Below are 23,000 nucleotides of genomic sequence, written 5' to 3'. Positions count from 1 at the left end.
AGACACCCAACAGGTCAGGAACTAGCAAGAAACCCTCATAGAATTCTAAACCTCTGCCCTACCCTGCTGCAGTCCTGGCTCCCCAGGGGGAAGCCAACTGGGGCTGTTCCCAGCCCAGAGGTAGAGAGGAAGGTGCCTTAACCAGCTGTCTCTGCTCTTCTGCAGGCCCTGCCATCCCGGTGGGCGTGGACGTGCAGGTGGAGAGCCTGGACAGCATCTCCGAGGTGGACATGGTACGCAGCGGCCTCCAGTGAGACAGCATGAGAGCCTGTAGTGTGGTGGGCCTCGGTGGTGCAGGCTGTGCCCGTGTGGGCAGAGCAGGAGCTGGAGGTGATAAAATGGGCGCTTGGAAGTCAGCCGTGGAGCAGTAAAATCTAGAGCGGGCATTCTCGCTGTGTGGGTAAAAATAACCTGAGGAGTTGGTTAAATGTGGGTTCCTGGGCCCCATTTCACACTTCCTTATTCAGAATCTCTGGGAGTGAGACTTTGCATTTTCAACACACTCCACAAATAATGCAGGTGATCAGGCGAACCACACCTGGTGGGGTACGGGAGGTGGACACTTTCAGGCTGAAATTTTGCAGCTTTCTGATGGTCAGTTCCTGCTGCAAGTGCAGTTCCCCTACTCACTCTGTGGCAGTGCCCCCCACTCCATGTCTACCCCAATTCTACCACCACAGGCCTGGGTGTCCTGCAGGGCTCACAGTGGAGGGGTGCACCCCCCACCCCAGGGCCCCAGCCTCCTCTCTTCCTTCTTCTGTATGCCTCTCTTTCAGTTTGCAAACTTCCTCTTTCTTCTGCCTCAGGGATCTTGAGCATGCTTCAGCTCTGGCCCTCCCCACAGCTATCTCCTTCTTATCCTTCAGGACTTAGCTAAAATGAGACTTCATCAAAGAGGCTTCCCTGACCTCCTGATCTAAAGAATTTCTGATTTTTCTTCATAGCCTATATCATCATTTATAATTGTGCTATATATTTATTTGGGGAGTTTTCTTATACATTGGTTGTCTTCCATGCTTGACGATAAGCTCCATGAATGCAGGGACTCATGTTTTTCTTTACCCCAATATCTCCAAGTCTAGTCCAGTTTGGCCCCCCAGGGGACCTGAAAATGTGTGGAATAAATAAAAGTCGGGGAGGCTCCACTTGCCAGCACTGCATCCCACTTGCAATGCTGTCATCTGCCCTTGAAGAGTGGGAACGCCCCTTGCTCCCAATCGACCCAGCATGGCAGAACTGATATGATTGATACTGAGGTTGTGCACCCCCCATAGCTCCAGCACCTGGTAAAATATGGGGCCCAGGTGTGAAAGGTGCAGGTATGACAGTTTCCAAGATGCTAGATTGTACATTGCCAGCCCCTTTGGATATCCAACAGCTGAGCCCAGTTCCAGAACCAGCTGTGTCTAGAACAGCCTGGCTGCCCTAGACTGTAATCAACCCAGATGTCTGTGCTGAGTGCGAAGACTTTTGTCCCATGTGGCTCAGGATGGCAGGAAGGGGTATCTAGAATGACCTGCCTCTCACAGAGCAACCACCAACCTGTGGGAAGGCAGGTGGACTCCAGCAGTAGGTAGGTAACGTCCAAGGTAGCCATACACAGCTGGTTGTTTGTGAATCTGCACTTTCCCTGGGCGATGGCCCTCAGAGCCTGCTCTTCAGCTCTGTGACCTAGAAGGGAAATAGCCAGAAGGGGCATTTGGCTGGTCTCTTCCTACTCGTGTATTGGCTGCTCTCCTTGTGTGTGGAAGGGGAGTTCCTGGCAGCTGCTGATGCACTGGGAGCCAGGATCAGTCTAGGGACAGACTCTCATGCATGCACTATCCCAGTGCTCGCTCATTCTTTCCTCTCTTCCTGGGGCTCCCTCTGGGCCCACCACAACTATGCACTCTTTCCAGCCTTCCTCCACCCAGAAAGGATCTTTTGGGCAGTTATTTTTCCATTTGCACCTGTGTCAGCTCTGGCTATGGGGAAGGACCAAACTCTTAAGGAATCAACCATGCAGGCAAGGAGACACTTTTGAACAAGATAAGATTTCAGGCAGAAGTTATAGTAGGTATGCAGCTGCCCATCCCCTCATCCATTTATCTCCCCAATCTTTCAACCACCAAATATTTATTGAGCGTCTACTATGTGCTTTGCCAGGCACTAAATTCTGTGATGAATGGGAATGCAATGGTGGGCAAGACACAATTTTTCCTTCAAGGATCTTATAAGCCTAATGGCAAGAATCCTCCTAAGAGGGACATTCAACTATCCAGGTTTCTGGAAGTGGCCACTAAGCTGAAATGGAATGGCTAGCCAATGGGTAAGGAACCATGTGTGCAGAGGTCTAAGTGAGAGAGAGCAGAGCTTTGGAGAAATCCTTCCCCACTGGCCACCAGGCCAGGCTGCGAGCATCACAGCTGCAGTTTTCATTTGTAAAGCCTGAGGGGCTGGTCGCTCAGTCTCCTGGGCTCCAAGTGCATGATGCATAAAAATGAGGCATTCTCTTTCCAACTGCACAATGCCATCCTGCCACAGGGCTGCAGAACTGTTACCTCTGAATCTGGATGCTGAGCCTGACATGTCCACCACAGTAGTGGATGATGGGATGATTGTAAGGAAGAAAACTTTCTAAGCCATTTTTGTCTGGTCTCACCCCGGCTCCCACAGGACTTCACTATGACCCTGTACCTGCGGCATTACTGGAAGGATGAGAGGCTAGCTTTCTCCAGTGCCAGCAACAAGAGCATGACCTTCGATGGCCGGCTGGTGAAGAAGATCTGGGTCCCTGATGTCTTCTTTGTTCACTCCAAAAGATCGTTCACTCATGACACCACCAGTGACAACATCATGCTGAGGGTGTTCCCAGATGGACACGTGCTGTACAGCATGAGGTAGCTGTCCGGGGGCCGTTGTTCCTCTGTCCAGTGCCATTCCAGTATGTGTGGTCAGGCCCTTTGGCCCTGAAGACTGCCACTGCGGTTGGGTCCGTGGGTTCCTGGATGGGAGGAGCCTTCTGATGCCAGTCAGAACTATCTAAACATGACGTGGCCACCCCAGCAGGGGACAACTTCCCCATCATTGGGGGTCTTAAGCTTGGGTGAGAAGACTACTTTGGCCTGAATGAGACAATGACCTTCCACATACTCTACCTTCTGTTCCCTGAGAGCATGTGATTCTAGTTGATTGATAATAAAGATTAAAAAAATAGCTTTTAAAAAAATAGATTAAAAAAAAAGTCCCCCCCGCAAAAAAAATAGCTACTGTGTTTTGAGTGCTATTGCAGATTGGCTTCTGCAGTATGGGGAGTCATATAAGAAGTCATGTTCCACATCTTAAAAAAAAAATTGCTTTTTTCTCACTTGTCACTGATGAAGCTCATTGTCCCACATCCCCCTGGTCTGCTTGTACAGTTCACCAGAATGCAATGCTGACACTAGACACTTCTGGCCTTCGGTGGAAGTTGACGAGGGGGCCTCCCAGGCATCTCTGGAGGAGGTGGCCTTGCTGGCTGAGGGCAAAGCCCAGAGAGAGGCACAGGAGAGAGCCATTAGCAGCCAGCACAACCAGTGGCTGGGGAAGGGGAGCACCAGCCTGATAATGGGATCTGGCAGAGCACTAATACTCTACTACAGAAGACAAAACTCTGGAAGTTAAGGTTCTATAACTCAGATAACTATGTTTCCAAACTTCTGCAGCAGACATGAGGAGGCAGCTGCTCAGTTGTGTGCTGTGCCTTCTTGCTCTGGGCAGATGTAGGAGCCAATAATTCACTGCACAAGCCAATATGTGACTCTGGGTTGTCTAGGATTACGGTCACTGCCATGTGCAACATGGACTTCAGCCACTTTCCCCTGGACTCCCAGACCTGTTCTTTGGAGCTGGAGAGCTGTAAGTATCAGCATTCCTAATTCCTTTGCCTTCTTTCCTCTCTGATCTTTGTGCCATTTTAGTAATCATGAGACTGAGCACTGCCTGCCAGCGTTAAGACCTATTTACTTCTGGACTGGCATAGGATTTCCCTGTTACTTCACCCTGCATCAGAAGTGAATGAGTCAAATTAACTTGTTTTCCTCTTCCCAAAGATGCCTATACAGATGAAGATCTGATGCTGTACTGGAAGAATGGGGATGAATCCCTAAAAACAGATGAGAAGATCTCCTTGTCTCAGTTTCTGATTCAGAAATTTCACACAACTTCCAGACTGGCCTTCTACAGCAGCACTGGTAGCTATCGTTTGCCACAATCTGATTCAAATGTGCAAGAAAGCACATTTGAATTCTTCTTCAACCTTAACTCCAAGGAAAATATGTTTTGTATGTGTTTTGTTTTTTGTTTTGAGACAAGGTCTCACTCTGTCTCTCAAGCTGGAGTGCAGTGGCGAAATCATGGTTCACTGCAGCCTCAACCTCCCAGGCTCAGGTAATCCTTCCACGTCAGCCTCCTGAGTAGCTGGGACTACAGGCACTGCCACCATGTCCAGCTAATTTTTTAAATTTTTTTGTAGGGATGAGGTCTTACTATGTTGCCCAAGCTGGTCTCGAACTCCTGGACTTAAGCAATCCTCCTACCTCGGCCTCCCAAAGTGCTGGGACTACAGGCGTGAGCCATCATGCTCAGCCTAAATTTTGATTATTAAAATAATGTAGCCTAGAATAGGTTCTGGCTTCTACCTACCAGGAGTTCGAGACCAGCCTGGCCAACACGGCAAAACCCCATCTCTACTAAAAATATAAAAATTAGCCAAGCATGGTGGCATGCGCCTGTAATCCCAGCTACTCGGGAGGCTGAGACAGGAGAATTGCTTGAACCCAGGAGGCGAAGGTTGCAGTGAGCTGAGATCGCGCCACTGCATTCCAGCCTGGGGGACAGAGTGATACTCCGTCTCAAAAAAAAAAAAAAATGAAATTAGCCAGGCATCAGGCATGGTGACACATGCCCCTGGTCCTAGCTACTCAGGAGGCTAAGGAGGGAGGATTGCTTGAGCCCAGGAGTTTGAGGCTGCAGTGAGCTATGATTGTGCCATTGCACTCCAGCCTGAGCAATAGAGCAAGACCCTGTCTCTATTCAAAAAAATAAAGAGAGAGAAATAGAATAAAGGTTCCCAGGAACTCATGGGAGGGGGAATGGAGAGTTATTGTGTAATGGGTGCAGAGTTTCTACGTGGGATGATGAAAAGTTCTGGCAATGAATAGTGGGGATGGTTGTACCATATTGTGAATAATATACTTAGTGCCAGTGAACTGTACACTAGCCTGGGCATTGGAGGCCTGGGTTGAACCAAGCTCAACTGATTCTAGCTAAGGCTTTGGAAAAGCCTCTAAGTGTCTCATTTCCTTATGTCCCAAATGTCAGACTTTAGAATCATGTGAACAGCCTATTTCTTTTTGTGACGGATGTGGAGTTTGCATGATAAAGGGTTAGGGTCTCACAATAAAGGTGACAATTTCACAATAAAGGTGACAGTGACCAGAGCCTAGCTCTCCCAGCTCCTGCCCCAGTGGCACTGGCCTCAACAAAATGGAACTATTCCAAACTCATGCTCTTGAGCAGCAAGTCACTCAAGAAATATGGTTGTAATTTGCAAATTACAAATACAGAACAAACAACTATAGCCTAGGCAACATGGCGAAACCCCTGTCTCTACAAAATAATAATAAGAAAAAAAAATTAGCTGGGCATGGTGGCACGCACCTGTAGTTCCAGCTACTCAGAAAGCTGAGGTGGGAGGATCGCTTGAGCTTGTGAGGTTGAGGCTGCAGTGAGCTGTGAGTGTGCCATTGTACTCCAGCCTGGGCTACAGGGCAAGACCCTGTCTCAAAAACAAATAAACAAAAACCCAAACGACTAAAACTTCCCTTCTGTTTAGTTCTTCCCTTTCCCAAAATACTGTGAAGAGAAGTTAGGTAATACCAACTGAGACAGTAAATGTACTAGATATTGGCAAGATATTTATATATAGGAGAAAGGGCTTCGATTTTGGAAAAGAAAGGTATTATATTAAGCCAATTGGTCATTAATTTCAACTTTCTGTTGCTGATGAGAGCCATGTCAGTGAAAGACGGGTTCCCAGGGACACAGTTTGCTTTCACCTCTCAGATGGAACCTCATTGGCTTCTTCCTGTGTCCCCCAGGCTGGTACAACCGTCTGTACATTAACTTCACGTTGCGTCGCCACATCTTCTTCTTCTTGCTCCAAACATATTTCCCCGCCACTCTGATGGTCATGCTGTCCTGGGTGTCCTTCTGGATCGACCACAGAGCTGTGCCCGCCAGAGTTTCACTGGGTAAAAGCATTTCATAAGGTGTGGTAGGGTGGTTATTTTTTTCAACTTATCACTATGTTCACAAAAAGTAAAAATCATTATTTAGAGTTCTTAACTGATGAGCTGTTAGAGTCGGAAGGAGCAACTTCTCATGTTTCTTGCCTTTACCATCTAGATGCTGGCCTCAGTTTCCTCCACATTATGAGAGCCAGAGGGAGCTAAAACAACATCAACTGTGATTGTATCACTTCAGAAATATTTGGGGTATAGACTTCGACAACTGGCAGTATCAGAGCTCAGTGTTTAGATAAACAAGATGATTCTGCAAATGCCAACAATTCCTTCTGTAAATAGAAAAACTTCATTTGCTGGCCTTGTTTAGACAGACTGAGGGCTTGGAGGTAGGGCACAGAATATGAGATTTCTGGGAAAAGGAGGACCACGTTCCCTGGAGCTGTGGTTTAGCCTTTTACAGACCCTGAATTCCAGAATGAAAGTTTACCACATGTCATTGTAAATTTAGACAACATTAGGTTGGCCTTTGAGAAAGGTGAGGGTTTAAGCAGCAAGACAGAGTGAAGCAGAATCCCGCATGATGGGCCTCTGGGAATTTCCACAGTTCTTCAAGGACTTTAGATGAGAGAGAATGTGCCTATTCCTTGAAGTTTGGGAACGTTCCTTCAGAGGTGTCCTTTAGTCGCTGTCTTTAATTCCACATGAGAATAGGTCCTCTCCTTGTCAGCCACATCACAGAAACTCAGTCTTTCAGATGCTTGAAGGAAAATGAGACAAGCAAGCGGGTTGGTTCTGGGGAGAATAGGCCTGGCTGCTGGTGGGGCAGATCCTTGCCCCTCTCCGAGGTGGAAACACACCTGGGACTTTCTCATGTGGTTTAAGAGATAGAGAGTGTAAAATCGTGACTTAGTGAGATGTGGGGGCAGTTCTAGACCGCTGTCAGCAGCCCAACTAAGGCCGGGGGTTGCAGGTATCACGACGGTGCTGACCATGACCACCATCATCACGGGCGTGAACGCCTCCATGCCGCGCGTCTCCTACGTCAAGGCCGTGGACATCTACCTCTGGGTCAGCTTCGTGTTCGTGTTCCTCTCGGTGCTGGAGTACGCGGCTGTCAACTACCTGACCACCGTGCAGGAGCGCAAGGAACGGAAGCTGCGGGAGAAGGTGAGAGGGCTTCTTCGGCCCTCGTCTAAGTCCATGCTACTGGGTGAAAATTGAAGGTCTTCTGGGCGGGGTGGGGGCAGAGGCAGGGGTTGCATGTAGAAAAAGGAGATGTTTGTGCAAAAGGAGGAGGATCTTGTTTTAAAATAGGTTCTGGCTTCTACCCCAAAGGATTCCAGAAAGCAGAAGGTCTTTGGACAAAGACTAGGAACTGGAAGACTTGGGTCTTAGACTCAACTTTGCCACCTGTGCTGAGCCTCAGTTTTCTCATCTGTAAAAGGGAGATTACAGAACCCTCACCTCTGCTGTAGGAGTCACATGAGATAATGTATGTGAAAGTTGTTTTGATCTTTCACATATATCAGGATCTAGACAAACAAACTCTCACTATTATTACTAAACATGTCTAGGGACAATGCCTCTCTGTCTTATAACCAGAGAAGGGAGAGTTCTAGAACAAAAAGTGCCTTTATTTATCAGTGCCCAGTGAAAACTCAGCCACAGTAAGGACTAAAGCTAAATATCTTATATATATTTCTTTTAAAAAAACTTTCATGTGTAGATGCAGAAGGAAATTGGAAATACTATACTATCGGCTGGGTGCGGTGGCTCACGCCTACAATCCCAGCACTTTGGGAGGCCAAGGTGGGCGGATCACCTGAGGTCAGGAGTTCAACACCAGCCTGGCCAACATGGTGAAACCCCGTCTCTACTAAAAATACAAAAATTAGCCAAGCGTGGTGGTGCACGCCTGTAATCCCAGCTACTCGGGAGGCTGAGGCAGGAGAATTGCTTGAACCCAGGAGGCAGAGGTTGCAGTGAGCTGAGATCGCACCACTGTACTCCAGCCTGGGCGACAGAGCAAGACCCCATATCAAAAATAAAATAAAATAAAATAAAAATACTATATTATCTATAAGGTACTGTACTGTACTATATTATACTACAGTTGATCCTTGAACAAGGCAGGGGTTGGGGGGCTGAATCCTTGTGCAGTAGAAAATCCAAGTATAACTTTTGACTCCTCCAAAACTTAACTACTAATGGCCTCATGTTGACTGGAAGCCTTACTGATAAGATAAACAGTCGATTAACACATATTTTGTATATGTATTATAAACTGTATTCTTACAATAAAGTAAGCTAGAGAGAAAATGTTATGAAAATCCTAAGGAAGAGAAAATATCTTTACAATTCATGAAATGGAAGTGGATCATCACAAAGGACTTCATCCTGGTCATCTTCACTCTGTCTAGGCTGAGGAGGAGGACGAAAGAGAAGGTTTGGTCTTAGTGTCTCCGGGGTGGCAGAGGTGGAAGTGGATCTGCACAGTTCAAACCCGTGTTGTTCAAAGGTCAACTGCAAACTACGAGACAGAATACAACTGGGAGATTTTAAAAAGCCATGCTGATGAACCTTTGGCACAGGGAGGCAGTCTTTTCCATTCATAGTCAGACTCTTATTCATTTTAGTGTTAGGTCTGTGCAAAAGTAATGATATAAACTGCAATTACTTTTGCACTAACCTAATACTAAATAAATAATGCTGACTTGCTACCTGATCATTGCCAATCATTGCACTAATCAAAATGGGTGTTCATCTAAAAGCTGTGGAGATAAAGGGACATGAAAATCTCATATTTATGCACAACCAAGTGGCCATTAGCCTTTTAGCATAAGGGAGCTTTTAAAATTAAAATAATTTATTTTTGCCATGTAACGACATTTTGGTCAATGGGACCTTTAAACTTTAGGAAAAGAGAATATGTTGCCTTTTCAAACGTTGTCTTTCAACACCTGCATTATACCTGTCAAGTATTTCCACATTGTCTCTGTTAACTTTAAAGAAATGAGAAATTTATAAATTTGAAAAAGGAGACTTTATTTCTTATAAAGGATTCCAGTCTGCAAGATGGCCATCCTGCAGGCTGGGGAGTGCAGCCTCCTGTAAAGACCTGGAAACAGGCACTTTGAAGGAGGAGGTGTTGGAGTAGGGGCTTTATGCTGAATATGGCTAAGTATACATATTCAACAGGCTATAGGAAGATTTATGAATATTTATGAAGGTAGTCCTGACACATGCCTATTGAACAAATGTGCATGTAACATACAGCCCATGTTCACCCTGGGGTGGAGACTTAACATTTTAATGTATTACAATTAGACCCTATATGCAAAAAGGACACAAAGGCACTCAAGTGAACAGCCTCTGTAAACTGACCAGGACTGGTCCATGACTGATGGTCTTATCAAGAGAAGGTTACTAAAATCACTCTCTTGTCCAATCAAAGCTGTAGTTATGGCTGGTGGAACAGGGGCCAGGGGTTGGTTAGTCAGTGTCTGATGGTTGGTGAGCTGCAAATTTTTTTTTTTTTTTTTTTGAGACAGGGTCTGGCTCTGTCACCCAGGCTGGAGTGCAGTGGTTGCTAACTGCACTCCATCTCCTGGGCTCATGCTGTCCTCCCACTTCAGCCTCCCAAGTAGCTGGGACCTTAGGCATGCGCCACCACACCCAGCTAGTTTTTATATTTTTAAAAGAGATGGGATTTTGCCATGTTGCCGAGACTGGTTTCAAACTTCTGGAGTCAAAGCCATCTGCCCACCTTGGCCTCCCGAAGTGCTGGGATTACAGGCGTGAACCACCGCACCAGCCCCAAATTGTTTTAACATTGTTTATCTCAAGGCCAGTGCTTGTTTAGCTCAAAGAGAAAAAGAAAAACCTTGTGGCAGTTAGCACACAGTGTATTCTTTAAGCGCAGGGGTGTGTGACTTCACCCTGGCCCTAGAATGGCCTCAGGTACTGTTTGTAATTTGGTATCTTATGGCCATGAAGAATCTGTTCTGTCTTACAATCTCTGTTTCAGCATTAATGCTGGTCAGTTGTGTCTAAACCCCAAAAGGGAGGAGGAATAACAAGGTTTGTTCGGCCTCTTGTCCCGTCATGAATGGGAACTCAGTTTTTAAGGTTTCTCTGGGGTCCCCTTGACCAAGAGGCGGGTCAGTTCAGTCAGTTTGGGGGCTTAGAACTTTATTTTTAGTTTACATCTCCAAATATATTATACTAGGTTGCTTATTTTTAAAGCTCTAGTCAAACATTCTTTACTTCAGAAAATTGACTTGTTTAAACTTCGGTAATTTGTACACTGATCATTATCACAGGACTTCGGACCATATTTAAACACTTTTGATTTCTAAATCATTAGACTTTCCTGTATAGAGCAGTTGAAAAAAATAGCAAAGCCTTCATCTGACAAACAGGGGCTCACAAACTAACTGTTCACCGGCACAACTTGCCCTGTTTCCATATCAGGTCGGATCTTTGCCAGCAATTGTATGACTTTGTTTAAAGAGACAAGGAAATCATCTATGGAGAGGGCCTCAGGCCCCTAAGTCTCCCCCTCGGTCTGTATGAGAACAGACATCTGGGAGGTGAGAGCTTGTACTCTGCTGTTGTCAAAGGTAGGATTTAAGACCAAGAAGCGTAGTTGCTGGAGAGCAGACAGAGGTGAGAAGGCACCATCTGCTGCCTCACAGAGAAACTAATATTCATAGTATTGAAATGTTTCCCAATAGAGCTGAGGTTCCTAAGTGGATGCCATGGAGTACCTTCCCTGGAATCACCTCCTGAGTCTGTTAAAAATAGATTCCCGGTTTTGAGACAGGGTCTCAAAAAATAGATTTGCTAGACCACACCCTAGGTCTACTGATTCAGAATCTTTGAGGGTGGCACCCTGGAATCAAGATTTTAAGCAAGATCCCAGGTGATTCTGATGCTCACTGAAGTGTGATTTCCACTCTGTAAAGGGAAAAGCTGCCTGGGACCCGATAGGCCCACCCCTGGTTTGAATGGCAGACAAGTGCAGGCGAGGGCATGCGGGAGCACGTGGGAGCCCAGGGCTTACCTCCCCTCAGCTGCTGCAGTACTTTGGCTGATTAGCCAGACCTTGTCTGACATGCCAAGAGCCACTTCCTCTTTCTTAGAAGCAAGCCACTCTGGAAAACAGGGGTTTTATCCTAATTTTTGGTATTTCCTAATTTGAACTCAAAATCTTAGGAGAAAAGTCTATTTTCATTTTAGCAGAAAGATTTTCAGTTTAGAGCAAGGAGAAGAAGAACTGTGCCTTAAATAAATAAATAACCCCCCAATGATAATATCACACAATTTTATCAGTTTGGATGTGATTATATCTAAATGCAAAGAGTTGAATAGGGCTGGGCATGGTGGTGCATGCCTGTAATCCCAGCACTTTGGGAGGCCAAGGCAGGTGGATCCCTTGAACCCAGGAATTTGAGACCAGCCTGGGCAACTTGGCAAAACCCCATCTTACAAAAAATAAAAAAATGAGCTGGGTGTGGTGGTGTGTGCCTGTAATCCCAGCTACTCGGGAGGTTGAGGTGGGAGGATCCCTTCGGCCCAAGAGGTGGAGGCTGCAGTGAGCCGAGATGGCATCACTGCACTCCAGCCTGAGTAATAATAAAGCAGGACCCTGTCTAAAAAACAAAACAAAACAAAAAAACGAAAAAGAGAGAGAGAGAGAGAGAGAGATGACCTCTTACCTTTTATCCTCAATTCTCTTATAGCTATGAGTCTATGATAATTATTCAAAAATTGTTGGCTGGGTGCAGTGGCTAATGCCCGTAATCCCAGCACTTCGGGAGGCCAAGGCGGGCAGATCATTTGTGGTCAGGAGTTCGAGACCAGCCTGGCTAACGTGGTGAAACCCTGTCTCTACTAAAAATACAAAAATTAGCTGGGCATGGTGGTGGGCACCTGTAATACCAGCTACTCAGGAGGCTGAGGCAGGAGAGTCACTTGAACCTTGGAGGCGGAAGTTGCAGTGAGCCGAGATCGAGCCACTGCACTCCAGACTGGGGGATAGAGTGAGACTCCATCTCAAAAAAAAAAAAGAATTGTTACTGATGGAAAAAAGACACAGAAACTAATAATGAAACAGTCATGCCTGATGAAAATAATAGCCCCCCAAACCACAAACAATTTCTTCAAGGATAAGAATACTTCAAGTAATTCTAATTCTGCATAAAATCATCCATCTATTTTGCATTCTAAAGCTTTATGATACTCATCTGAGAGTTTCAAGATCCATAACAATAAGAGGCAGGTTGTGAAACTTCATTATTTCACTTTCCTAGATGGAAAAACAGAGGCCCTGAAGAGCTGAGAGCCAGGTCAGAAACATATTCAAATCAACGCCAATTGGCTGTGTCAAGTGGGCCTCCTGCTCTCAGTCAACACCAAGCATCCAGGCACCAGTGGAAGCCCACTCTCTACTGACTAAACTATGGGGAGAAGTCAAGCGAAACCATTTCCTTTCCTCCCACTTAGAATGTCTTACAAACGTTTTCATACTTGCAGAAACTATTAAAAGAATAGGGTCATGTACATTCAGGTACCTAGCACCTAGATCCAACATTGCTAATATTTTGCCATTTTTGTGTGGCAAAAACTGCACCAACAGATACATATGCATATATACATTATGCATAATACATTTTCTCCATATAAGCATGTATCTGTTGGTGCAGTTGAACTTTCTAAAAATACATTGCAGATACCATGACCCTTGACTCTTAAATGTAACTTTTTAAGATAAGGACACTCTCTACCTCATCATCTTTTTCTTTCTTTTTTTTTTTTAAAAAAAGAAGAGACAGGGTTTTGCTCTGTCACCCAGGCTGGAATGCAGTGGCATGATCACTGCTCACTGCAGCCTTGACCTCTTGAGCTCAAGTGATCCTCCTGCCTCAGCCTCCTGAGTAGCTAGGACTACAGGTGCATGCCACCATGCCTGGCTAATTAAAAACAATTTTTTTAGAGAAGGAGTCTCACTATGTTGCCCAGGCTGGTCTTGAAATCCCGGCCTCAAGCGATCCTCCTGCCTTGACCTCCCAAAGCAATGAGATTATAGGCATGAGCCACTGCGCCTGGCTCCCAATCATCTTTTGATTCATGCACAGAAAGGTGGAGTCCTGCAGCTGGAATCAGACTATGTGGATTTAGATTCCTGCTCTGACACCAGCTGTGTGGTCTCAGAATTGTATAGCTCTCTGGGTCTTAAGTTTTTGCCTCTACAATTGAGGGATTTGGACTAGATCAGTGATTCTCAATTCTGGCTACACAGTAGAATCACCTGGGAATTTTAAATTAATTGCTCTAAAGGGCAGCCCGGGCATGGCCAGTTTAAAGAGCTGTGCAGATGATTCTAATACCCAGCCAGGGTAGAGGATCGTTGGACTAAGTAACCTCTGGAGATCTTTCTAGTTCTATCTTTCTGTGGTTCTGAGTAGCAATGTGGCTTTGCTCTTGGGCTAGGCCCCCTCCTCTGCCCACCTCACAAGGCTTAATGATGTTCTTTGTGCTTGCTGCCCATAGTTCCCGTGCATGTGTGGAATGCTTCATTCAAAAACCATGATGCTGGATGGAAGCTACAGTGAGTCTGAGGCCAACAGCCTGGCTGGGTACCCCAGAAGCCATATCCTGACGGAAGAAGAAAGGCAAGACAAAATAGCGGTCCACCTGGGCCTGAGTGGTGAAGCCAATGCTGCCAGAAAGAAGGGGCTTCTGAAGGGCCAGACGGGTTTTCGTATCTTCCAGAATACCCATGCCATTGACAAATACTCTAGGTTGATATTCCCTGCCTCCTACATATTTTTCAACTTAATTTATTGGTCAGTGTTTTCCTAGGGGCTCCAAGGCTGTTCCTAGAAGAGGGCATAGACATCGAGGGGGCCTGGCCAGTCATTGACAGACGGACTTGTTGACCACACGCCCCTCACCAGACAATGCAGCAGCTACTGGACCACCCTGAGCAGGACTCATCTCTCAGAGAAGCCCAGGAGCCCTCCAGCTGCCCTGACCCCAGATCTTGTGGGGCTGCTCCACGTTCATGCTATGTCTCGCGTCACACTTCACGTCTCCCTGGGACCTTCTGTTCTTGTGTGTGAACTAGTTCACAAGAACTCCCCTCCTATAAACAAGGACTCAAATGCCTCCTAGACATTCTTAGACCCTCAGATTGCCTAGGAGTCAGCTGTGGAGGGAAAAGGAAAAACTGAAGTGCAAGCTTTGGGGCATTCTGGTTAGAAGATAGGAAATTAAGAACAAAAAACACCCTATAAACCCATAGAACTGGATTAAGTGCCTACCTAGAAGGGAAAAGAGCTCAGATCCCAGACAGGAAATGATTTGGCCTGTGGGAGTATGGCAACCCACAGGATTTTGCAATATTAGAGGAGATCATTCATTTATCCATCCATTCAACCATTCATTAAATATTGAGGTCCCACTCTGTGCCAGGTACTGTGGAAATGAAAAAATAGTCTCTTTCCTTAGAGATCTTCTCTAAGCTGTGCTCATTCTACATATGGCATGATGTACTTCTGCTATTTCCCCTCCTTCAACCCCGCTTACCCCACAGACCCATTCTGTTTGCTGTTGCTTTTACTCTTAGGCATATAAGGCAGGGTCCGGGAGAGGCCAGGTCCAGAACTTTCAACTGTCCTCCTCCAGTGAAGTTACATAGGTAGCACTAATTTTGCCCAGCAATGACATGCAGCAATGTGCATGGAGTATTGCCAGCCAGAGAAACTCACCCAAGCTCACCACGGGGTACGGTTTTTTTTATTGGGGTCGGTCATAGATTTATGGCTGATTGCCCACATGGCTGACTTTAGTCTTTTTCCCTTCCAGAGGTTAAGCTGGTACCTTGAGGTCCAGGGCACCTATCATAAATCACATTGTTGGCATAGACTATCTGGTGTGGCCCAAGGCCCCAGTAGACAAAGACCCTTCTATCTCATGGGACATTCCAAGGGCATAGAGGTTGCCTCCTAGTAAAGGTTAGTCCTTTACTACACAGCAACTCTTGTCAATTCCCTATTGTTAATGTTAATTGCAGTGTTACTATTATATATTCAGGCAATAAACATTTTAAAGTATCTCTGCACTAGGTAGATTGGGGTCCAAATTAAGAATAAGAGTAGTCAAAGCTCTCAGAGAAGGAACTAGCACAGGAAATACCACACGCATATCTATAAGATAAGATTAAGAGTGTTTAGTGCCTCAGTAACATTTCAGTGTGAGATGGGAATTCCAAGGGAGTAAAAACAGTCCCACCAGGGAGACAGACCTCATGGAGAAAGCAGCCCTGAGATGCCCCTTGAAGGTCAGGGTTTTAAGAAGAAGAAATGGGGCAGAATACATCCTAGATCTGGGCTGTCTCATATGGTAGCCAATAGCCACATGCCTATTTAAATTTAAATTAGTTAAAATTAAAAATATTAGCCAGGTGTGGTGGGGTGTGCCCGAGGTTCTTAGCTACTCAGGAGGCTGAGGCGGGACGATTGCTTGAGCCCAGGAGTTCCAGGCTGCCGTGAGCTGTGATCAAGCCACTGCAGTCCAGCCTGCGTGACAGAGCGAGACCCTATCTCTAAAATAATAATAATTATTATGTAAATTAGTTGAAGTTAAATAAAATTGAAAACTCAGTTCCTTGGTTACACCATCCACACTCAAGTGGGCTCAGTAAGCACGGTTGTTAGTAGCTGCTGCACTGGGCTGGGCAGACCTAAAGACCAAGAAGCTCTACCAGCCAAGAGACCAGCTTGAGCAGACGCACAGGGAGAACGGGAAGGTTTGCCATTGCAGAGAACAGGGTTTGTGGGCAAGTCATTCATTTTGGCAGGATCCTAGGCTGTGAGAAGAGGAGGTGAGAGACTAGCTTTTTCCACAACACTAGGGATCAAGGCAGGTCCCCACCATGCCGGTGCTTATGAGGACAGCTTCGCCACTATGGACTTGCTGGACCCAAGACTACTAGATTTCCCAGTCTCATAGACCAGTGAAGAGCAAAAATGCATAAATATGGGTAATTGGGTGGTACAGGGCATCTGGACTTGTTTAGAAACATTTTTTTTTTTTTTTTTTTCTGAGACAGAGTTTCACTCTTGTTGCTCAGGCTGGAGTGCAGTGGCTTGATCTCGGCTCACCACAACCTCTGCCTCCCGGGTTCAAGCGATTCTCCTGCCTCAGCCCCCGAGTAGCTGGGATTACAGGCATGCGCCACCACGCCTGGCTAATTCTTGTATTTTTTAGTAGAGATGGGGTTTCTCCATGTTAGTCAGTCTGGTCTTGAACGCCCGACCTCAGGTTATCTGCCTGCCTCAGCCTCCCAGAGTGCTGGGATTACAGGCATGAGCCACCACACCCAGCCAGAAACCTTTTATCTCTAGAGACTCTCCCAGGCCACAGTGCTGCTCAAAGAATGATAATTTTATTGTCATTAAATATATCATATTGCTTTGCTTGTAAGTCTTATTTAATTCCAACACTTCTCCACTTCTGACTGCATTGTTTTCATGAATTATGGCTCATATAACATAGTTGCCTGTTCACAAATTAAAACAAATATTATTTTTGCTAGCTTCTATGTTAAACTGGAGTTAATTCCATAGCAGACATATTTAGAATCATAAACAGTGTTTTATCATGCAGGGCCATGATACAATGACACCATTGTATTTAGCATTGCCTTATTACAGTATAATAGTCTGACACTACTTGAGAAAAGTAGGAAATGTAAAGAGGTCCAGTGGAGACAACATCGGTAGGAGTAGAAAACAGGAACTAAGGAAATAGTGAGAATGTGGGATGATTCACCCTGGAGGCAGGAAGACAGAGAAGCAAACACAATTGTTATCAGGAATGCATGAATGATACTTTACTTCACTGAATCTAAGACATGGTGAAATGTAAGATGCACCCATATTTTATGTACTGAGAAAAAAATACTAATAATCAAATTCTGGAATGCTAATCATTATAATATGAATCCTGATTTCACCAATAATATGAATCCTGATTTCACCAATATGAAACTGTGAAAAAATGTTAATGTTACAATAAAAGAAATGGGTTTTATACAAAAACTGGTGATTGGACATACTTCATTGACACCAAGGAGCCAACATTTATTTAGCACTTGTCCTCAAGGTCTTGTGCTGAGGTGAGGGATGGTGGTGACGGGTAAAGAAATGAATGGGGAACACTCTTCAGTCATTAAGAGGCTTACACTCTAATGGGTGTGGCTCAAAGGAGGGAATGATCACAGAATTTGAGGAGTGTTTTCTGATAAATATTGAGTGATGAATAAACACAGCTTTGAGTACTAGAAAAGGGAAGGAAGGGATGATAACGTGGCAGAAGGAAAGCTCAGGTATGTTCGGGAGTCAGTGAATAGACACTCTACGGAATGTACAAGACATAAGATAGGAAAAGTAAGTTGGAGCAAAAAGGGCTTTGAGCAGGGAAGTTATAATCTTTTGGAAAATCAATTAATTTGCCATCAGAATATAAACTGGTGTATTTTTTAACCATTTTGGTTGCCAGTGACAGAAATTCAGCTAAAAACGATACAAATGAAAAGAAGATATATTGGAAGGATACTACAGGGGCTCATAGAATGAAAGGGGATTTGAAGGGAGCAGGGAAGCTCTGGGCACTTAAGGGTCTGGAACTGGGTTTCAGCATGTCCCTTCAGGTTCATATCTCCATCCAACACTGTCTTCATTCTCACCCACTGCAGACAGGTTTCTTCCACCTGGTGTGGGTGGGTGGGTGGAGTGGCCTTGACGGTCTTACGCCCACAGCTTTCTAGTTCAATCACCCAGTGTCAAGGGTCTTTCTATGTTTATTCCACTTAGAATAAACCTGGGGAATGAATTTGACTGGTCTGGGCTGGGCCATGTGTGTTGAAGGTGATCAGAGCTCTGTGATGTGTTTAAGTTGAGAAAGCTAGAACTCTTCAAAAACACTTTTATTTGGTTCCACTTTTTTGCAAACATCGGTTAAAGGGAGGCCATGAATTTGAAAAATGAAAGGCTGCTTAGTTTGAGGAAACCAGTGAAGAAGGAAAATAACATTAAAAATAGTGGAGAAAGTTCATGCTAAATTCAGTAATGTGTGAGGGCCACAGTCTGTGTGTTAATGTTCACAGAGACTGGAAAGCCAGGAGAAAGAGCCGGCATGCGTGGAGGATGAGGAGTTTGAGTTTCACAAGGAACTAGAAATGTCAAATGTCAAAGTAGCAAATGTTGGTGTGAGCCTGAGAGGGAGATAAAGATTTGGAACCATATCCTAGATGTGCTGAATGAAGCTATGAAAATGGACAAAACTGAAGGAGAAGCAGCAGCAGACAGCAGGTCTGTGGACAAGAGCTCGGGAGTATATATTTAGGTGGGAGGAGGAGTGTGGTAGAAGCTGGGAAGAGGGAGTTTCTCAACGGGAGGAGGGTGGGGCTGGGAGAAATAATAACCATAAACTCAAGAAGGGTAAAGACTGAACAGATGTGACAAGGTGTAGGCAGGAGGCTCGGTGGCCACAAACACCAGGTAGACAGCCATCCTTGGCTGTCTTAACCACAGTGATTGAGGAGGGTAGAAAGAAACATGTTCAGAGAATTATGTTACTTATTATGGAAAAACTATTATAGATTCTTATATTTTTGAATGCTTAAAACATAACATGGTAGCAGACCCAGCCTGAATAAGGGCTGTGTTCTCAATGGTTGGTTCCCCAAACTGTTACACTGGAATTTGGGGGAGTGGCACAAGAACAGCGTTTATAACTGGATCATCAGATCCAGTCGTCACAGAAGATAAGAGAACAGCCATTAAAGTGACCATATGAGGTAAATGGCAAGTATAGAGCGCATCCTCCGCTCAGCATCATGCCAAACGCCAGATGTGTGATTCCTAATTCAGCTCTCACATCAACCCTGCTGTGGTAGGAAGGACTTTCCCGTACTCCATACCTGCTAAGCTGTGGGGCCTTCCATAACTGCATTCAACACGTCTACGTAGGTGGATCTTGCATGAAACAATCCATTTCTCATGGTATTTTCAGGAAAAAGGTGATTCATTCCCCACTTAGATGGACAGAGAAGTGGTTAGAAAGAGCAGACAGAAAATCTGGGTTATGCTGAAACACATCTACATGGTTATCTCTACACTCAGGTGAGAACTCGGAGTTAAACCAGGACATCTTGGTTTAGCTCCTTGAGGCCGGAAGCTGGCTTTGAGAGACACACACATATTCAGGGCAGCCAGGGCAGAGGCATTATGGGTTTCCAGCACCGACTCTGTTAAAAGGCACTATTCATTTAATCAGTGCGCAAGGAGAATCCACAGCCCCCACCGCCACCACCATTTGAAACGTCTTGTCTTTTTCATTCCATTGTAAAGGAACAGACGGCTGTGGCCTAGAGAATTAGCACTGGTTTGGAAGCAGCTGACTCCCCACTCCCACCAATCACTAGGAAATGGTACTGGTAAAGAAGGCTGTGTGCCCTACATGTGTCTGAGGACAAGTGTGCTGGACTATTCTCATGGAGAGTTAAGTCCTGTGCTAGGAGGGTCTCATGACCCAGCCTGCCCAGCTTCCAGAGCCATCCGGAGCCTGCCCATATCTGCAGCATAAGAACATTCCCCATTAGCAGATTGGATAAAGCACTCAGTCCTGACCCCCTGACCTTCAGATGGCATTTAAAAAATGACATTTGGGCCAGCCATCGATAACATTAGGTTTGGGATTTATTTTAAAAGCTAAATTGAAAAATAAACCTTCGCTGTAGTACACTGTTGTTTAATCTAAACTGACCAGGTTAATGGTGGTGAATACTCTTCTCCACCGGGTCCATTTAGCCCAACATGGCTCAAATTGTAATGTGCATATGAATAACTTGGATATCTTCATAAAATGCAGGTTTTGATCCAGTAGTTTTGGGAGGGGACCCTGGATTATGCATTTCTAACAAGCACCCAGGAGATGTTGGTGCTGCTGGTCTGTGGACCAGGCTTTAAGTAACAAGGCCCCAGAGCCCCCTGCTCATCATTTGAAGTGAAACTCAGATGTGTCACCTCCCGACTGTGGCATCCTGACAAGAGAGCTCACATTCCCCTCTCAAGGCAGAATGTATTATTATCTCATCTGTGATCCCAAAGCATTTTGTGCATTGCGGCATTTCCTTTATGTTGTGATTATTCTATTTGAACAATGGTTCCCAGGCTGGCTGTATGTGAGTCACCTGGGGAACTTTTGAAAAAGTACCAGTGCCTAAGCCCAGCCCCATTCTGATTTTATTGTGGTCTCAACTCTCTCTCTCTTTTTAAATGACACCATTTTTAAAAGGCTGTTAAGGGGGATCACTTGAGCCCTGGAGTTCGAGACCAGCCTGAGCAACATAACAAGACTCCTACAAAACAATCTAAAAATTAGTTGGGCGTGGTGGCACGCACCCATAATCGTAGCTACTCAGGAGGCTGAAGTGGGTGGGAGGATTGCTTGGACCCAGAAGGTTGAGGCTGCTGTGAGCTATGACTGTGCCACTGCACTCCAGCCTGAGTGACAGAGTGAGACCCTGTGTCTGAAAAAATAAAGGCTGGTACTAAAGTCTGAAATAAATTTCTCTGGGAGAGTATTGTGTGGACATGGTTTCTAAACTGTGTTCCCTGGAAACAAGGGGTTCTCTGGAGGGGCTTTAAGGTCTACTCTGGAGGAATGGGTGGGAGACAGAAGAACAAGAAGGAACAGTGCATGGGGATAAGAGATGGAGTCAGCCAACCAGCCCAACAAAGAATACAGAGCCTACTATGAGCAGGTGCTCTTCCAGGAACCCAGTGCTTTAGTTCTTCCAGGATCCCAGTGAAGAAGGATTTACAGAGAGAGAAGAGGTAAAGGGGGTGAGTTCCAGGGCCAGGGCTGGAACTGGGGCTTCTGTCCCCAAGCCCTTTTCACTTTTCACAGTTTCCTATAAGAAAGCTACGGAGTTCCAGGAAAAAAAAAATGGCCCAAGGGAGGTTTTAGTCTTCTTCTACCAACGTCCTTTCAGATCATTCCAGAAGGCACCTGACTTCCTGGCCGCAGGCATGGAAATCAGGGGTGGGAGGGTCAGACAAGCACCCATGGAGCTTGGATTTGCCTGAGCTGCTTGGAAGAAGCTTCCAGGCCTGGATGCTGGGCCTCTGGTTGCCAGCCCTCTTCTGGCCTCCGGCCTTCACCTGCCTTTTCTTTTCCTTTCCCTAAGAGAGCACCACTGTTCTACCTCCACTAGGAAGCTGGCAGCTGCTGCCTCCACGTCACCAACTCTTTCCTGGTGTCTGCTCTACCATGGCATTGGAGAGGCTGTAGAGTGGCACCTAGCCACAGACCTTCCTCATCCTGCTGCGAGCAGAAAGGGTGCAGGAGGGGAGGTTGCCCCAGAGAATTTAATCATGGATGTAATAAGAAGCCCTAGAAGGTAAGCTCCCCAAGAGCAAGGATTTTTGTCCATTTCCTTAATTGTTGTAATTTAGGGTCTATTTAGGGTCTACAACAGTGCTCGGCACATGATAGATGCTCAGGAAATATTAATGGAAGAAATGAGTGAACTCTTCTTGCCCATGAGGCATCGGGTACTGTGCTGGATGCTTACTTATATTGTCATTTATTGTTAGCTACTGAGGTATCTCATTCATGTTCAGTGTGGGGGCAACAGCCTAGAGATTCAGAGGATGCACTTTGCTAGCTCTGTGGCCATGAGCCATTTACTTACTCTCTCTGAGTTTTAGTTTCTTTATGTGAAAAAAAAAATGTGTGTGTGTGTGTGTGTGTGTGTGTGTGTGTGTATACATAATTCTGGCCTCTCAGAGTGGATGTGAGAAGTGAGTGAGCCAATGTACCTACCCAGCCCAGGCTGGGTGTAGTGGCTTATGCCTGTAATCCCAACACTTTGGGAGCCTAAGGAGGGAGGATCCATTGAGCGCAAGCAACATAGTGAGATCCTGTCTCTACAAAAAATATTTTAAAATTAGCTGGGCATAGTGTCATGCACCTGTAGTCCCAGCTATCTGGGAGGCTGAGACAGGGGGATTGCTCGAGCCCAAAAGTTGAAGGCTGCAGTGAGCTGTGATTACACCATTGCATTCCAGCTTGGGTGACAGAGAAAGATAATATCTCTAAAAAACAAAACAAAACAAAAACTAAAATACTCAGCCCGGTGTCTGGCCCCTGAAGAAAAATGAAGTAGAAGAAAGAGAGAAGGAGAGGGGAGGAAAGTGAGGAAGGAGGAGAAGAGTGTTGCCATGTTCCCAAAAGGGGAATAGCATTGCTAAGTTTTAACTCTGCCAAATGAAAAGATTTAAAACCACCCACAACCCAAAATATTACTTCCATCTATTATCACTGTCATTTTTTTTTTCTTTGAGAAGGAGTTGCACTCTGTCGCCTAGGCTGGAGTGCAATGGCACAATCTCCGCTCACTGCAACCTCTGCCTCCCGGGTTCAAGTGATTCTCCTGCCTCAGCCTCCCGAGTAACTGGGATTACAGGCATAAGCCACCACACCTGGCTTATTTTTCTATTTTTAGTAGAGACAGGGTTTAGCCATGTTGGCCAAGCTGGTCTCGAACTCCTGACCTCAAGTGATCCACACCCCCCCACCACCACCTTCGGCCTCCCAAAGTGCTGGGATTACAGGCGTGAGCCACTGGCCCACTGTCATTTCTAAAACAAAAATTTG

General features: G+C 45.6%; 1 protein-coding gene across 1 annotated transcript in view; it reads left to right on the top strand.

Moving 5' to 3' along the window:
- Window positions 1-17,374, top strand: part of LOC100591160 (gamma-aminobutyric acid receptor subunit rho-2) — a 60,351-nt gene extending 42,977 nt beyond the window's left edge. Inside the window, exons 3-9 of the mRNA XM_003258330.4 lie at window positions 166-233; window positions 2,656-2,879; window positions 3,794-3,876; window positions 4,071-4,211; window positions 6,120-6,272; window positions 7,237-7,433; window positions 13,821-17,374. Of these exons, the coding sequence (XP_003258378.2) occupies window positions 166-233; window positions 2,656-2,879; window positions 3,794-3,876; window positions 4,071-4,211; window positions 6,120-6,272; window positions 7,237-7,433; window positions 13,821-14,132 (1,178 nt within the window). The 3' untranslated portion in view covers window positions 14,133-17,374. The remainder of the gene's footprint in view (window positions 1-165; window positions 234-2,655; window positions 2,880-3,793; window positions 3,877-4,070; window positions 4,212-6,119; window positions 6,273-7,236; window positions 7,434-13,820) is intronic.
- The last annotated feature ends 5,626 nt before the right edge of the window (window positions 17,375-23,000 follow it).

This window comes from Nomascus leucogenys, chromosome 3, assembly GCF_006542625.1.
Source record: "Nomascus leucogenys isolate Asia chromosome 3, Asia_NLE_v1, whole genome shotgun sequence".
In the NCBI taxonomy this organism is placed as follows: Eukaryota; Metazoa; Chordata; class Mammalia; order Primates; family Hylobatidae; genus Nomascus; species Nomascus leucogenys.
The sequence above is the reverse complement of the archived record's forward strand: the minus strand, read 5'-3'. Positions and strand labels throughout refer to the sequence as shown.